At 43.6% G+C, this 17,936-nt stretch overlaps 1 protein-coding gene and 1 pseudogene across 1 annotated transcript; one reads left to right on the plus strand and one right to left on the minus strand.

Moving 5' to 3' along the window:
* The first annotated feature begins 5,702 nt into the window (after nt 1–5,702).
* On the plus strand, nt 5,703–13,821 carry LOC110569598 (melanoma inhibitory activity protein 2-like). Its single transcript, XM_064382913.1, is given in 2 exon segments — nt 5,703–7,303; nt 13,764–13,821. Coding segments are annotated over 2 exon segments (1,659 nt in total).
* A 2,437-nt stretch (nt 13,822–16,258) lies between these two features.
* Nucleotides 16,259–17,917, minus strand: LOC105728109 (inositol-3-phosphate synthase 1-like; annotated as a pseudogene).
* Between the last annotated feature and the right edge of the window lie 19 nt (nt 17,918–17,936).

Raw genomic sequence — 17,936 nt, forward strand, 5'->3', positions numbered from 1 at the left:
CATATGGTTTTTCAATGGCAATAACTCTTTGATAATGGGGGGAAATGCTCCCTTCTTGCTGTTGTAATCCTTGGGAAAGTGGTTTCATGAATATGAAATGAGAGCAAAAAATAGGCGAAGAATTTTAAAGGATTTGCCAACCAACTCTATAGTCTAATCTGTAATACATTTCCTTTCCCACGAAAAAAATGGAGTAGAAAGTGTTTCCCAAGGCCATCACCTAAGGGACCCGAGAACCTCTGGCTCTTTGGTTACCTTTTCGGCTTCCTAGGCCCATGTTTTTCAACTACGAGTGCCTGGAGGTGAGCCAGGCAATACAAGAAGTCGCAGGATAAACATGGTCACGTAGGATCAGTGTTTCCTTAGGATCTGGGAATAGGGGAAGAGGAGAAGGAAGAACTATTATATATATCAAATGCCTTTTATATCTGCTAATTAATATTTAATCTGTTTTAAGTTGAGATTTAATTAACAAACCATAAAATCCATTCCTTAAATTGTACAATTCACTGGTTTTTAAGTATATTCACGATGTCAAGCAACCATTATCACTATCTAATTGCAGAACACTTTCATCACTCCTAAATGAAAACCCGTGCACATTAGTAGCCATTCCCCATCCTCCACTTTCCTGGCACCTGGCAACTATTAATCTACTTTTCTCTGCATGACTTTGCCTATTCTAGACGTTTCATATAAATGGAATCCTACAGTAGGTGGCCTTTTGTGCCCAGCTTCTTTCACCTAGTATAATGTCTTCAAGGTTCATCCAGGTATCAGTACTTCATTCTTTTTTTATGACTGGATAATACCATTGAATGGATATACTAACATGTTTATTCATTCATCAGTTGATGGACATTCGGGTTGTCTCCACTCTGGGACCATTATTAATAATACTGCTACAAACATTTGTGTACAAGTTTTGTATGGACATATGTTTTATTCCTCTTGGGTATATACCTAGAAGTGAAATTGCTGAGTCATATGGTAACTCTGTGTTGGACTTTCTGAGGAACTGTTGTTATTTTCCAACTCAATTACATTTGCACTAGCAATATATGACAATTCCAGTTTTTCCACATTCTCACCAATATCTGTTATTACCTGTATTTTCAATTACAGTGATCCTAGTGGGTGTAAAATGGTATCTCGTTGTTTTAATTTGAATTTATTTAATTGCTAAGGATAGTGAGCATCTTTTCTCGTGCTCATTAACCATTTATTGATCTTTTTTGGAGAAATGTCTATTTAAATCCTTTGTCCAGATTTTAATTAACTACTTATCTTTTTATTGCTGAGTTGTAAGAATTCTTTATATATGCTAGATGCTAGACCTTTGTCAGATACATCATTAGCAAATACCTTATTCCATTATGTGGTTTTCATTTTCAATTTCTCAATAATGTTCTTTGAAGCATACAAGTTTTATAATTTTGATGAAGTTTTATTATGTATTTTTCCTTTGACTGCTTGTGTTTTAACTGTCATATCTAAGAAACTGTTGTCTAATCCAAGGTCATAGGATATTTTTTAGCTTCATTGATTTATAATTTATAAACACAAAGCTGCACATCCTTAATGTATGTATTTTGTTGAGTTTGAACATGCATACACATGTGATACCATTTAGTAGAATCAAGGTACTAAACATATTCATAACTTTCAAAACTTTTCTTGTATTCTTTTATGTGTGTGGTCTTTGTTTATTATTATTTTTGTGTATGGTAAGAACACAACATGAGAACTATCTTCCTAACATGTTTTAAGTACATAATGCCATATTTTAACTGTAGGTACTATGTTGTATGGCAGATCTCTAGAGCTTCTTCATGTTGCATGACTGAAGCTTTATACCCATTGAGCAACAATTGCCCACTTTCAACTCATTCAAGCCCCTGGTAATTACAATTCTATTTTCCTCTTCTGGGTGTTTGGCTATTCTAAATATCTCATATAAGTGGAATCACCTAGTGTTTGTCCTTCTGTGACTGTCTTATTTCACTTAGCTTAATGTCCTCTACATTCATTCATGTTACTGCAAATGGAAGGATTTCCTTCTTTTTTTTAGGGTGGAATAATATTTCTTGGTATGTATATGCCCCCACAGTCTTTATCCATTCTTCCGTTGACAGACATTTAGTTTGTTTCCATATCTTGGCTATTGTGAATAATGCTACGGTGAACATGGGAATGCAGATAGTGCTTCAGGATCCTGATTTCAATTCTCTTGGATGTATACACACAGAAGTAGGATTGCTAGATCACAAGGTAGTTCCATTTTTAATTTTTGGAGGCGCCTCTATACTGTTTTCCATTGTGGCTGCACCATTCTCTACATTCCCACAACACAGTAAAAATGGTTTCAGTTTCTCAGTGTTCTCATCACCTGTGATATGGTTTGGCTCTGTGTCCTCATCCACATCTCATCTTGTAGCTCCCATAATTCCCATGTATGGTGGGAGGGACCCAGTGGGAGATAATTGAATCATGGTGGCGGGTTTTTCCCACACTGTTCTCATGACAGTGAATAAGTCTCATGAAATCTGATGGTTTTTAAAAAGTGAGGTTCCCTGCACAAGCTCTCTCTTCTCTTGTCTGCTGCCAAGTGAGATGTGTCTTTCACCTTCTGCCATGATTGTGAGGCCTCCCCAGCAATGTAGAAAACTGTGAGTCCATTAAACCTCTTTCTTTTGTAAATTGCTCAGTCTCAGGTATGTCTTTATCAGCAGCATGAAAATGGACTAATACAACTTGTTACCATTTGGCTTTTTTCTTGATAATAGCCTTCCTAACAAGTGATATCTCATTGTAATTTTGATCTGCATTTTCCTGATGATTAGTGATATTGAGCACCCTTTCATATACCCATTGGCTGTTTGTATGTCTTCTCTGGAAAAATGTCTATTTTTATAGACAGCAGGCACTACATTTACCATCAGAAATCTTCATTTTGTATTTTTCTTTAAAATTTTTATTTTTCATTAAAATTGCATGTATTTAAGGTGTGTGACATGATGTTTTGATATACATATACACAGTTAACTGAATACTACAGGAAAGCTACTTAATGTATTCCTGTCCTCACACGATTACATTTTTTTGTGGTCTGCTTTCGTAGCAAATGTCAAGAAAGTTTATTAAGATTTATGCCTGTGTTTTCTTCTAGGAGTTTTATAGTTTTATCTCTTGTGTTTAGGTCTTTGATCCATTTGGAGTTAATTTTTGTATATAGTATAAAGTAGGGGTCCAAATGAATTTTTAAATATAGATATCCAGTTTTCCTACCACAACTTGTTTAAAAAGATTTGTTGAAGAAGGGTGCCAAGATAATTTAATGAGACAGTATTATCCAGCAGAGAGAAGTGAGTACTAAAAAAGAGGTTAAAAAATAACCCCTTAAAATGTGAAAATTCAATTTCCACAACACATGGATTCTTAAAAAAGGCAACTTAAAAATCTCACAAAGCAGAAATGAAAATGAAAACGAAAGAAGAATCTTGACGATATTTACTTGGGGTTTATTAAGGAGCCAAAAGGGGGAAAAAAATGGAAAAGAACAAGAAATAGGGACATCCAAGAAGCAAAAATTACATATGTAAGAGAAAAAAATATTCAAATTGAAACAAATATCTTGGAAATGGCAAATATGGTCAATATAATTAAAGTTACAAAGAAATCTTAATGAATAAAATAAAAATTGTATTAGACTAATGAAAGTGAGAATGCAAAAATATGATGCTAATTCATTCATAAAAAATTAATAAGTTAGAGACAGTAAGATATAAAAAACATGAGAACACTTGTGAAACTTGGAGGATAAACGAATAGACTTAACAGGATTTTAGGTAATAAATGTTGACAAATGGCCGAGAAGAGAAAGACGGTAGAAAAGTAACACTCAAAGTGAAAATGACACAGAGTTTACTAGAAATGAAGAAAGAAATGTCTCTAGATGGGAAATTAGCTGTAAGTGTTGATAATAATAAAATTAAGTCAGCCACCAAAGTAAAACTGCAGATCATGAAAAAGGGAAAACCTTAAGATGCTACCAGAAGTAGTAGACAGTATCTACAGAGGGAAGACAGTGGTATCTAATCAAACTTCTCAACAGCAACAAGAGTAAAATCTTCAGCCTACTAAGGTAATATATAATTCTATAACTGGCTAAATTATTAAAGATGGAGGGAAATGACGATTGTTTTAGAAATCTAAAGGCAGTAACGGTATGTCTATATATTCTCACTAATACAAAGAACGTAAAGTAATGGACCGGTTTCAAACTTAGAATAGTGGCTTCAAATGCCTGAAATTCAAATTAATGAAATTTACATTTTACGATGTAACTCTTGTTTGAGTTTTATGAAACAATATGCTTATTTTGTAGGATGCATTCTGATGTTTTGTTTTAACTAAACATATCGTAGAGATTTTTTAAAAAAACAAACATTGCTTAATATACATTCAAATGGTGTTCCTGCATTCAGTGACCAATTAAGAAATGTGATTAGGCTGAGAGCGGTGGCTCATGCTTATAATCCTGGCACTCTGGGGAGCCGAGGTGGGCGGATCACTTGAGGCCAGGAGTTCAAGACCAGCCTGGCCAAAATGGCAAAACCCTGTCTTTACTAAAAATACACAAATTAGCCCGGCATGTTGGTGCATGCCTGTAATCCCAGCTACTCAGGAGGCTGAGACATGAGAATCGGTTAAACCTGGGAGCCAGAGGTTGCAGTGAGCCAAGATTGCTCCACCACACTTTAGCCTGGGTGACAAAGGGAGACTCTGTCAAAAAGAAAAAGTGATTTTTACAAAGCTACTCTTAAACTAGTAATAAAAACAAATTATGCACAAAATATTAACATAGAAAATTACAAAATGTTTGTGAAGGACACAAAAGAAAATCATAAATGGGGAAAATGTTACTTTCATGATGCAAAAAGGTAATTTGCCCCAAATCGCCTGTAAATCTAATGCAATTCAAAATGCCAAAATGTCTCAGTGTGGTGGCACACACCTGTAGTCCTAGCTACTTGGAAGGCTGAGGTGGGAGGATCTCGAGTCCAGGGTTTTGAGGCTGTAGTGAGCTGTTCACCACTGCACTCTAGTCTGGATGACAGAGTGAGACCCTGTTTCTAAAAACAAACAAAAACTAGCAAAAATGATTTTTTAAACGAAACTTCACATGCTGATAGTAAAATTCACATAGAAGAGCAAAATGTCCATAATGGCCAAGGCAATTTTGAAGAAACATAAATTTGCAGTCTCTCCTTGACAAATGTTTTTATTATTAAAAAGCTAAAGTAATTAACACAATATGATATTACCAATAAAAAAGAAAAACAGTTAAATGGGGGTCAGGCCCGGACCTGCGCCACCTCAAGATGTAAAGTGTAACAAGGGGGTCGGGGTGCGCAGTGTGGGCCTGTGAGGCCCGTGGGTGTCCGCATCCATCAGCTCCCCCCACAGCCCGCTCCACAGTGGTCTGCTCCAGTTGCCGCGTGTGGATTCAGGTTCCAGAATGAAGGCTCCCTGTTCTCCAGTGCCCTCCACCGCCCCCGCCCCTGTGCACAGCTCCCCCCGCAGCCGGTTCCGCAGTGGTCTGCTCCAGTTCCGAACTGAAGGCTACTCATTCCAGGTGCTTATTGTGACCCCCAACAGGCTGGGGTTACTGCGGCGACCACCAGAACAGCGTTGGCGCTATGTAGGAGCCCGGAGCTACTCCTCAGCCCTACGTGGGGCTGGTCATGGAGAAGCTACACAGGATTGTGGCAGCACTGCTGGAAAGTATAGTATCAAATTCTAATGGTTTTCCATGGGAATTAGTGATATGGGCAGGTGTTATTGGATTTTTTGCTATTCCCCTTTTTTTGTGGAGAGGTTTTAGATCAGTTAGGAGTCGGCTATATGTGGGAAGAGAGAAAAAGTTTGCTGCAGTGCTTTGTGAGCAAATTAAAGAAAAATGTAAACTACTTGAAAAACTAAGTTTTCTACAAAAAAGCTATGAAGGCTATGAAAGAGAGTCATGTTTACAGGATGTCAGCTTTGAGAAGGAGGCAGCAGAAGCACAAAGTTTGGAGGCAACCTGTGAAAAGCTGCACAAGTCCATTTCTGAAATGGAGGATGAAATCCTGGATCTAAAAAAAGAGTTAAAAGAAGAGAAATACAAACATTCTAGACAACATCAGTTGTTGGCAGATATTTCAGAAATGAGACAGTCTCTAGAAGATCTGTCAAAACCCCTCAAATCACTACTAGCCGAAGCCAAAATGCCCTTCAAGATATTTCAAATGAATGGAGAACAACTGAAGATAGCGATAAAAGATGCTTTGAATGAAAATTCTCAATTTCAGGAAAGCCAGAAACATCTTTTGCAAGAAGCTGAAGTATGGAAAGAACAAGTGAGTGAACGTAATAAACAGAAAATAATATTTGAAGACTGCAGAGTACACACAGAACAAGTTCTAAATGACAAAGACGATCACATCAAGATGCTCCCTAAACACTTGCTGAAGATGAAAGATTGGGCTGCTATGCTTGGAGAAGACATAATGGATGATCATAACTCGAAAGTAGAAATGAAGAGTGAATCAGAAAATGGCGCTTCCTTAGCTGATCCTCCAAAAGGAGCTTTGAAGAAACTGATTCATGCTGCTAAGTTAAATGCTTCTTCAAAAATTTTAGAAGGGGAAAGAAACCAAATTTATATTCAGTTGTCCAAAGTTGATAAAATAGAGAAGCAGCTTATGGGGCATATTAAACATCTTCAGTCTGAACAAGCATCTTTGCAGTCAGAAAACACAGATTTTGAAAGTGAGAATCAGAAGCTTCAACAGAAACTTGAAGTAATGACTGAATTACATGAAGAAACGACAGTGAGACTTTACAAAACATTAACCGTAGCGGAAAATTACCAGTTAGAGAGACAAGAGAAACTTTCTAAACAAGACAAAAAGATCAACTGTACCACTGACCAGCTGGAGAAATATAGAAAGCAAGCCCAACATCTTGAAGAAGAGTTGGAAAGGATTCTTTCTTATCAAGAGCAGATTTTACTCCTTAAAGAAAAAGCACATGACAATTGGTTGGCAGCTCGGACTGCTGAACTAAACCTCAATGGCTTAAGGAAAGAAAACGCTGAGTACAGACAAAAATTAACTGACACAGAGATGAAATTCAAATTTTTACATAAAGATCCTTCTGCAGTTGATGTTCCAAACACAGGATTTGGCAGACAGCATTACACATATGTTACCAATATGAGAAGAGGAACTCCTTCCCCCCGACCTCCTCCAGGAACCCTGTTTGTAGTTTCTCACATGATTTTCCACCAAGTGATTTCTCAGGTCCACCATATATATGCTCCATTTGCAGTGAGGAATGCCTATCCACCGAGGGGTTTTTCTCCGAATCCTCCACCAAGACCTGGAATTTTTCCCCCAAACCCCAAATATTGAAGGTAAAAGCGAGTTCCTTTCAGGGTTGATTCCATCTTCTAATGACCCTGCTACTGAACAAAAATAATTCTGATTGATCTCAAGTTCCCTTCAAGATGCTTCTGCCTTCTGATAAGTCTGCTATTGAACATCCAAAACAACAGCGAGACAGGTGGCAGTCCTTGTGTTGTCCTCCAAAGTAGTTGTTACTGACCTTGAGTCTCCATGAAGATTGATTCCACCTTAGAGTGAGCCTGCCACTGAACATCTGACATCACAACAACACAGCTGATGGTATCTGTGTTCTCCTTCCAAGTAGATGTGACTGATCTCGAGTCCCCGTCAGGGTTGACTCTGCCTTCAAGTGAGCCTGCCACGGATCATCCCACAACACAGCAAGAAAGCTGGCAGTCTTTGCGTTCTCCCCCCAAGTAGATGTGACTGATCTCCAGTCCCCATCAGGGTTGACTCTGCCTTCAAGTGAGCCTGCCACTGAACATCCGGCACCACAGCAAGAAAGCTTGTGGTCTTTGTGTTCTCCTCCCAAGTAGTTGTGTCTGATCTTGAGTCCCCGTGAGGGTTGATTCTACATTCAAGTGAGTCTGCCACTGAACATCCGGCAGCAGGGCAAGAAAGCGAGCAGTCTTTGTGTTCCCCTCCAAAGTAGTTGTGACTGATCTCGAGTCCCCGTGAGAGTTGATTCCAACTTCAAGTGGGCATGGCACTGAACATCCGGCACCACAGCAAGAAAGCTGGCGGTCTTTGTGTTCTCCTCCCAAGTAGTTGTGACTGATCTTGAGTCCCGGTCAGCATTGACTCTGCCTTCAAGTGAGCCTGCCACTGAACATCCGGCACCACAGCAATAAAGTTGGCAGGCTTGTTGTTCTCCTTGCAACTACCTGTGACCGATCTCAAGTCGCTGTCATGGTTGACTCTTCCTTGAAGTGAGCCTGTCACTGATCATCCTGCACCACAGTAATAAAGCTGGTGGTCTTTGTGTTCTCCTCCCACGTAGTTGTGACTGATCTCGAGTCCCCGTCATGGTTGATTCCACATTCAAGTAAGCCTGTCACTGAACATCTGGCACCAAGGCAAGAAAGCTGGTGGTCTTTGTGTTCTCCTCCCAAGTAGTTGTGACTGATCTCGAGTCCCCATCATGGTTGATTCTACCTGCAAGTGAGCCTGCCACTGAACATCCCGCACCACCACAAGAAAGCTGCAGTCTATGTGTTCTCTTCCCAAGTACTTGTGACTGATCTTGAGTCCCTGTCAGCGTTGACTGTGCTTTTAAGTTAGCCTGTCACTGAACAGCCAGCATCACAGCAAGAAAGTTGGCAATTGTGTTCTCCTCCAAAATAGTTCTGACTGATCTCAAGTCCATGACAGGTTGACTCTGCCTTCACGTGAGCATGCCACAGATCATCCGGCATCACAGCAAGAAAGCTGGCAGTACAATGAGTCCGACTGGAGATCAGCCACAAGTACTTGGGAGGAGAACACAAAGACTGCCAGGTTTCTGGCTGTGTTGCTAGATATTCAGTGGCAGGCTTACTTGAAGACGGAGCCAATCCTGACTGGGACTTGAGGTCAGTCACAACTACTTGGTAGGAGAACACAAAGTAGTTGGGACTGATCTGGAGTCCCTGTCAGGGTTGACCCTGCCTTCTCATGAACCTGCAGTCTCTGGCTGTGGTGCCAGATGTCCAGGGGCAGGCTCATGAGAAGGCAGGGTCAACTCTGACAGGGACTCCAGATCAGTCCCAACTACTTTGTGTTCTCCTACCACGTAGTTGTGACTGACCTCGAGTCCCCATCAGGATTGACTCCGTCTTCAAGTAAGCCTGCCACTGAATATCCGGCAACACAGCAAGAAACCTGGTGGTCTTTGTGTTCTCCTCCCAAGTACTTGTGACTCATCTTGAGTCCTTGTCAGGGTTGACTCTGCCTTCATGTGAGCCTGCCACTGAACATCCAGCACCACAACAAGAAAGCTGGTGGACTTTATATTCTCCTCTCAAGTAGTTGTGACTGATCTTGAGTCCCTGTCATGGTTGATTCCGCCTTCATGTGAGCCTGCCACTGAATATCTGGCACCACAGCAATAACGTTGGTGGTCTTGGTGTTCTCCTCCCAAGTACTTGTGACTCATCTTGAGTCCTTGTCAGGGTTGACTCTGCCTTCATGTGAGCCTGCCACTGAACATCCAGCACCACAACAAGAAAGCTGGTGGACTTTATATTCTCCTCTCAAGTAGTTGTGACTGATCTTGAGTCCCTGTCATGGTTGATTCCGCCTTCATGTGAGCCTGCCACTGAATATCTGGCACCACAGCAATAACGTTGGTGGTCTTGGTGTTCTCCTCCCAAGTACTTGTGACTGACCTGAGTCCCCATGAGGGTTGACTCCACCTTCAAGTGAGCCTGCCACTGAACATGCGGCACCACAGTAAAAAAGCTGGTGTCCTTTGTGTTCTCCTCCCACGTAGTTGTGACTGAACTTGAGTCCCCATCAGGGTTGACTCCGCCTTCAAGTGAGCCTGCCAATGAACATCTGGCACCACAGCAACAAAGTTGGCGGTCTTTGTGTTCTCCTTCCAAGTACTTTGCACAGATCTCGAGTACACGTCATGGTTCACTATGTCTTCAAGTGAGCCTGCCACTCAATGAACGTCCGACACCACAGCAGGAAAGCTGGTAGTCTTTATATTCTCCTCCCAAGTATTTGTGACTGACCTCAAGGCCCCGTCAGGGATGACTCTGCCTTCAAGTGCGCCTGCCACTCAACATCCGGCACCACAGCAAGAAAGCTGGTGGTCTTTGCGTTCCCCTCCGAGTAGTTGTGACTGATCTGGAGTCCCCATCAGGGTTGATTCCACCTTCAAGTGAGCCTGCCACTGAACATCCGACACCACAGCAACAAAGCCGGCGGTCTTTGTGTTCTCCTCCCAAGTAGTTGTGGCTGATCTTGAGTCCCGGTCAGGGTTTACTCCGCCTTCACTGAGCCTGCCAGTGAACATCCGGAACCACAACAAGAAAGCTGGCAGTCTTTGTGTTCTCCTCCCAATAGTTGTGACTGATCTCGAGTCCCCATCACGCTTGATTCCACCTTCACTTGAGCCTGCCACTGAACATCTGGCACCACAGCAATAAAGTTGGCAGTCTTGGTGTTGTCCTCCTAAGTACTTGTGACTGATCTTTTTTTTTTTTTTTTTTTTTTTTTTTTTTTTTTTTTTGAGGCGGAGTTTCGCTCGTTACCCAGGCTGGAGTGCAATGGCGCGATCACGGCTCACCACAACCTCCGCCTCCTGGGTTCAGGCAATTCTCCTGCCTCAGCCTCCTGAGTAGCTGGGATTACAGGCACGCGCCACCATGCCCAGCTAATTTTTTTTTTGTATTAGTAGAGACGGGGTTTCACCATGTTGACCAGGACGGTCTCGATCTCTTGACCTCGTGATCCACCCGTCTCGGCCTCCCAAAGTGCTGGGATTACAGGCTTGAGCCACCGCACCCGGCCGTTGTGACTGATCTTGAGTCCCTGTCATGGTTGACTCTTTCTCAAGGGAGCCTGCCACTGAACATCCCGCACCACAGCAATAAAGCTGGTGGTCTTTGTGTTCTCTTCCCACGTAAGGAAAGGTGGCAATCTTTGAGTTCCCCTCTCAAGTACTTTTGACAGATTTCCAGTCCCCGTCAGGGTTCACTTTGCTTTCAAGTAAGCCTGCCACTGAATGAACATCCAACACCACAGCAAGAAAGCTAGCAGTATTTATATTCTCCTCCCAAGTATTTGTTACTGATCTCAAGTCCCATTCAGGGTTGACTCTGCTTTCAAGTGAGCCTGCCACTGAACATCAGGCACCACAGCAAGAAAGCTGGTGGTCTTTGTGCTCTCCCCCCAGGTACTTCTGACTGATCTGGAGTCCCTGTCAGGGTTGATTCTACCTTCAAGTGAGCCTGCCACTGAACATCCAGCACCACAGTAGGAAAGTTACTGTTTTTGTGTTCTCCTCTCAAGTAGTTGTGACTGATCTCTAGTCCCTGTCAAGGTTGACTCCGCCTTCAAGTAAGCGTGCCATTGAACATGTGGCAGCACATGAAGAAAGCTGGTGGTCTTTGTGTTCTCCTCCCAAGTAGTTATGACTGATCTCGAGTCCCCATCAGGGTTGACTCTGCCTTCAAGAGAACCTGCCAGTGAATGAACATCAGACACCACAGCAAGAAAGCTGGCAGTCTTTATATTTTCCTCCCAAATAGTTGTGACTGATTTCAAGTCCTTGGCAGCGGTGACTCCACCTTCAAGAGCCTGCAACTCAATATCTGGCAGCACAACAAGAAAGCTGGCGTTGTTTGTGTTGTCCTCCCAAGTACTTGTGATTGATGTTGTGTCCCTGTCACGGTTGACTCCGCCTTCAAGTAAGCCTGCCACTGAACATCCAGCACCACAGCAGTAAAGCTGGTGTTCTTTGTGGTCTCCTTCCAAGTATTTGTGACTGATCTCTAGTCCCTGTTAGGGTTGAGTCCGCCTTTAAGTGAGCCTGCCATTGAACATCTGGCACCACAGCAAGAAAGCTGGTGGTCTTTGTGTTCTCCCCCTACATATTTGTGACTGATCTCGAGTCCCCATCAGGGTTGACTTTGCCTTCAAGTAAGCCTACCACTGAACATCCAGCACCACGGCAAGAAAGCTGGTGGTCTTTGTGTTCTCCTCCCAAGTAGTTGTGACTGGTCTCGAGTCCCTTCAGGGTAGACTCTGCCTTCAAGTGAGCCTGCCAGTGAACATCTGGTACTACAGCAAGAAAGCTGATAATATTTGTTTCCTTACTTACTGCGTTTGTAGACAAATGTGAATGTAACTTCATGCTTAATGAAATAAATTTTTGTTGATTAAAAAAATAAAAAAGACTCTTTCTCCCATTAAATTTTCTTGGCACCCTTGTCAAGAATCAATTGACATCTGGATTCTCAGTTCTGGTCCATTGACCTATATGTCTATTCCATGCCAGTACATAGAGTCCTCACTACTGTTGATTTTTAGTAAAATTTGAAATCTAGAAATGGGAGTACTCTACTTTGCTCTTCTTTTTACAAAATGACTTTGGTTATTCTGAATCCTTTCTATTTCCATATGAATTTTAGAGTCAGCTTGTTGCTTTCTGGGAACTAAAGCAACTTGAATTGTGATAGAAATTGAATTGAATCTGTAGATCAACTTAGGGAATACTGCCATCTTGATTATATTAAGGTTTTCAATGAGTGTTAAGTGTTGCCATCTTGATAATACTAAGTTCTTCCCGTATTAAAGAACATGTGTAGATCAACTTAGGGAATACTGCCATCTTGATTATATTAAGGTTTTCAATGAGTGTTAAGTGTTGCCATCTTGATAATACTAAGTTCTTCCCGTATTAAAGAACATGTGGTGTACTTCCCCTTGTTTAGGTTCTCTTAAATTTCTTCCAATACTCTTATTGTTTTCAGAATATATCTTGTGCTTCATTTTTTGGAGTTACTACTAGTATTTTGTTATTTTTGATGCTGTTATAAATGAAATTGTTTTCTTAACCTCATTTCCAGAATGTTCATTTCTAGGGAATAAAACTACAATTGCTTTTTGTATATCTAGTTGTGCATTGGTATCTATGGGGAATTGGTTCTCAGTCTCCCACAGATATCAAAAGTTGCACAGACTCAAGTCCTGCAGTTGGCCCTTTGGAACCCATATATACAAAACATCAGCCCTCTATCCACAGGTTTCACATCCGTTGAATTCTGCATTTTGATCTGCATTTGGTTTCAGAGGTAGAACCTTTGGCTATCAAAGGCTGATTTTATTTGTATATTGAGAGATAATGGACATTCCATTAAGACTCAAACATACTAATTCATTTCAAACAACACTGATGTGAAAATAAAAGAGATACTCATTTTGATTGTTAATTGGTAAGACAATTTGGATAAAGCAGTAAATGTTGTAGGATGCCTTTGGGAGGGAATCAGCATTTGCTGCCTACTGCTACGGATCTGGGACTACGCCAGATGCTCTGCATAAGTGGTCTTAGAATGTAATTAGTAACACAGGCAGAACCCCTTAGTGGCTGCTTATTGTCTTGAGGGTGAAGATCTATCCTTAACACAACCCACAAGGTCTTGCAAGGTCTGGTCCCTCCCTGCTTCTTTTGCCTCATTTCCCATCAAGCTGTCCCTTGCCCTTTGGTTCCCACTTCCTCTCAGTTCCTTGGAACTGTCCTGCACCCTCTAGTCACAAGGAATTTGCCCCTACCTCTCTCTGCCTGGAGTACTCTCTGTGCTCCTCATGTTTTTCCTCTAGCTGTGTGTCCTTGATCATGAAAGCCCTCCTGGACGCCCGGTCCATTCCCTGCTCATAGACCAGGTCCACGTTGTGCCCTCTGTGCTGTGCACTCAGCACCCTGGCTCTTCTGTGCAGCACTTATTCCTGTGATAATTCATCATTGACTGGTCTGATTATTACCGGTTCGTTCCATTGCACTGTAAACTCCATCAGTGCAAGATCACTGCTGGGTTTTGCTCACTGTTTGTTTTGTCCCCAGAATCTGCCATGCTAGTAGTTAGCACATAGTGAGCACTCAATAAATTTTACTTAAGTACTTTGGTTTCCAAGCTTGTTCCCCTAAGTTCCCCCCACAGTATCTGAATCGTCTAAGAAATCAATTAAAATGAAAAGAGAGAGAATTAAATATGTTCATCACTTTCCATTTTGGGATATTAGGAAAAACATGTAAGTATTTTTACCTATGAAGCAATTAGAATACAATGTGATGTGTAAATGGCAGTTTTAAAAAATGCAGTTTTATATCCATGTATTTAGAGAGACTATATTTGTGCATACATTCTCACCACTGCACCACGTTATTTCTCACTGTAGGCTCTAAGGCTTCTCATGTCTACCTATGTGTTCCTCCCTCTCAGAATAGTATTGCTGCATTAGTAACTACTCCATAAATGCTAGTGGAGCTCATTTTACTGTTTTAAAAAAAATACAGTTTTTTGAGGACTGGATGATATAACAATTACAGATCATATAATTTATACTTTAAGATTTCAGGAGGATACGAAAGCATCATATAATAGGGGACTTAAAACCTGATTAGGGGCTGGATGTGGTGGCTCACGCCTGTAATCTCAGTACTTTGGGAGGCCAAGGTGGGTGGATCACAAGGTCAGGAGTTTGAGACCAGCTTGGCCAATATGGTGAAATCCCATCTCTACTAAAAATACACCAAATTAGCTAGGCGTGGTGGCAGACGCCTGTAGTCCCAGCTACTGAGGAGACTGAGGCAGGAGAGTAGCTTGAACCTGGGAAGCAGAGGTTTCGGTGAGCCAAGATCGTTTCACTGCACTTAAGCCTGGGCAACAGAGTGAGACTCCAGCACAAAAGAAAATAAAAAAGGCTGATTAAGATATGAGGACAAACAAAAGAAATAGCTTAACAGAGTCGGAGTTGGGGATCAGAGCAGTGGTGGGCATTCTGAAGGGATAAGCCTCTGGTCTCACTTGGGATCACTCTATCATGACATATTCTAGGAGGGGTTGGGAGTCTACATACTGGAATGGTCAGGTGATAGAATGCCACTGGAATTTGCACTGAGGATAATAGAGCAGAACAGAGAGGGTCTAGAGAAGGGAGGTTGGGGGTGAGTTTCTCCCCATTGCCGACTAGCATGGAGAGATGATGAGTACCATTGGCCTCTTCTACATAGAATGAGAAGTTACTGCTCTAAATCATGCTTTTTAGTGGCCCAGTAGCTGAACCGAGTGAACCGAGCACTGTAATGAATCTTAGAGCAAAACTCAGAGTACTCTAAGTTCATTAACTCCTGTATATTTCGCTGGTAGGCCTGACTTACTGGGTAAGTAAATGGAAGCATAAAATATAATAGGGGACGACAACAGGCCAAATCAAGATAAGAACTTATAGAGTAACTGTAATGTTTCATCTAATGAAATTATCTCTATTTACTTTGGAAGTATATTAAAAGTGCTATTTACTTAAAACTAGTGGATTCTAGATAAAGGAGTTTGACATTAGATGAATTTCAAACTTTAGTCTTTGAAGAATATTTGAGTTCTGTAAGCAAACTTTTTCATGTTAAAAACATTTGCATTTGTTAGAAGATTCTGGAGGAATCTGTATAATTTTGTGGGCAAAAATTTGGTAAATGGAGAGAATGGGGGAAAGGTCTTACTGTAGGTTGTAGTGAAGAAACACAAAAATAGGACGCTCCTATTTTTTGTTTTTCCTTCCTTGTGATCCTTGCTGGCCTCATTAGTATTGTACAGAATATGGGAGAGGTTATTCAGGAGGCAAGCCGATTTTCTATGGGTACTTATTATCATGAATGACGTAGCACAGAGGAAACAGGTGTGTGATTGCTGTAATATGCCACAGAGTGTGATAAATGTTGTCAAATGGATGCAAGGATTCTTCCCTTTGTCGCCTGGCCTCTTAAATTGGCCACTTCTCTCCTTTTTCTTCTGTTAAATTTATCTCTTGCAGATAATTCAAAACATTTTTCAAAGTAAATATTGATTTTGTTCACATTAATGCGTAGCTATCAAACATGTCAGAATATCTGATACCACAATTTTTAATGTATATATTATCATCATGGTTACTAACGAAAAGTAAGTTTCTTTGTACTGTTACTCCTCTGTCATTCAAACCTTTGTAATTTTTTTTTTTTTCTGAGAGTGGCAGCAGCTTTATTGTCTTTGGAGTGGCCTGGAAAGTGGGGTACTGGGGGGCAGCGGGGAGGAAGGGCTGGGAAGCGTGTGACAGGGGCCTCAGGTGGTGGGCATCTGGGTTTCCTCCACTTGTGGGTGCCCACTGGCATCACCGCTGCAGCCGCTGGTGGAAGCAGGTACCGGTCCTTTCCTGTTCGACACAGGGCAGGCGGCAGCCACGGGTCCGAGTTGCTTGAGGCCGGGCCCTGGGCACTCCATCTTGTGCTCCAGGAGCATGTGGTTCTGTGGCGGGAGCCCCACGCAGGCCCTGAGGATGTTCTCGATGCAGCTGCGCTGGCGGAAAAGCGCATTGATCACCGGGCTGCCCGGCGGCACCAGCGGCGCCTTGAATAGCAAGCTGAGCAGGGACAGCACGGGGGAGAAGGTCTGCGGCTCGAGGTCAGCGTTAGTGCAGAAGCTCACGCGCTGGCACAGCTCGGTCAGCAGCACCAGCCAGGTCTAGCATGATGGGTGCGGCCAGCCCCGAGTCCTCGCACGTGTTGTGCAGCACCACTGTGCTGGTCCCGCCCAGCATTAGCTCCGAGGTATACTCATCCAGCGCGCGCTTGCTGTCGCCCGCGTACGGCACGTGCTTGATGACCACGCAGTGGTCGGGCTCCTCGCCGGGCGTATAGGGCACTGGCTTGCTCTGCACCCTGTCGTCCACCACGTTGCTCTCGGACACCTCCTTAGAGCGGAACTGCAACGGCGCCGACAGGTTCTGCCCGTCGTTGTTGCCCAGGTGGTTGTAACTCACGATGGACACGGTCTTGAGGCCAGAGCTGATGAGGAAGTCCACGAGCACGGACTTGACTTTGGTCTGGCCAGACTCGAAGTCATCTCCGCCCACGAAAACCCGGCGCTGACACGCGAGCTCAAGAGTTCCGGGCACCAGGGTGTTCTGCGGGGACCCACTGAGGAAGGCACAGCCCTCCAGGATGCTGGCGACGGCGAAGAGCGTGGAGGGAGACACCTCCAGGCCAAGCTCAGTGGTGCGCAGCAGGTTCTAGGCCGTGTCATTGAGGCCTGGAACCACTTCACAGAAGCGCTCTGTGTTGGCCGTCCACAGCACGATGACTTTGTCCAGCCCCGCGCTAGACCGAAAGTCTGGGATGTCCTTGCGGATCTGCTCCAGCTGCTGCGCGCGAGCCCGGGATGAGGTTGTCCGCGATGAACTCGGGGGTGTAGACGGAAGGCCGAGGCCGCAGGGCTTCCATGTGCGGCCACAGTTACTCCTCAGCTCCCAATCCAGCACCTTCGCGCGCCGCATCGCCTCGGCGACGTTCAGCGACGAGATGTCCCAGCCATCAAACGCGAGGTCGTTGGGCGCCACCGTGGGCAGCAGCGCACTGAAGGGCACGAACACCTCCTGGCCCCCGGCGTCCAAGCCCAGGCTCACGGTGCCCGCCGGCGTCAGCGAGCCGTGGTAGTTGGTCTCCTTGCGGCCGCTGCGCGTGGGCCAGGACAGACGCAGTGGGTTGGCCAGCACCGCGGCGGTGAGCGTGGAGCCGTTGTTCCCGCCCCAGCCGACAAGCATGACCCCGAGCCGGGGCACCTGCCGGGGGGTCCGGAAGGTGAAGGGCGTGGTCGTGGGTGCACCTTGAGGTCGCCGCCCTCGGGGCTGACGCGCGTCGTCCAGTCCTCCCATTGCGCCTCGATAGCCTCGGGGCCGTAGACCACGTCCGGGCTCTCGACAATGACCTGGGCGGCGGCCTCCATCGCAGCGGGCGGCGCGGAG

Source organism: Aotus nancymaae, unplaced genomic scaffold, assembly GCF_030222135.1.
Source record: "Aotus nancymaae isolate 86718 unplaced genomic scaffold, 86718_ANA_hifiasm-v0.15.2.pri h1tg000029l, whole genome shotgun sequence".
Lineage (NCBI taxonomy): Eukaryota > Metazoa > Chordata > Mammalia > Primates > Aotidae > Aotus > Aotus nancymaae.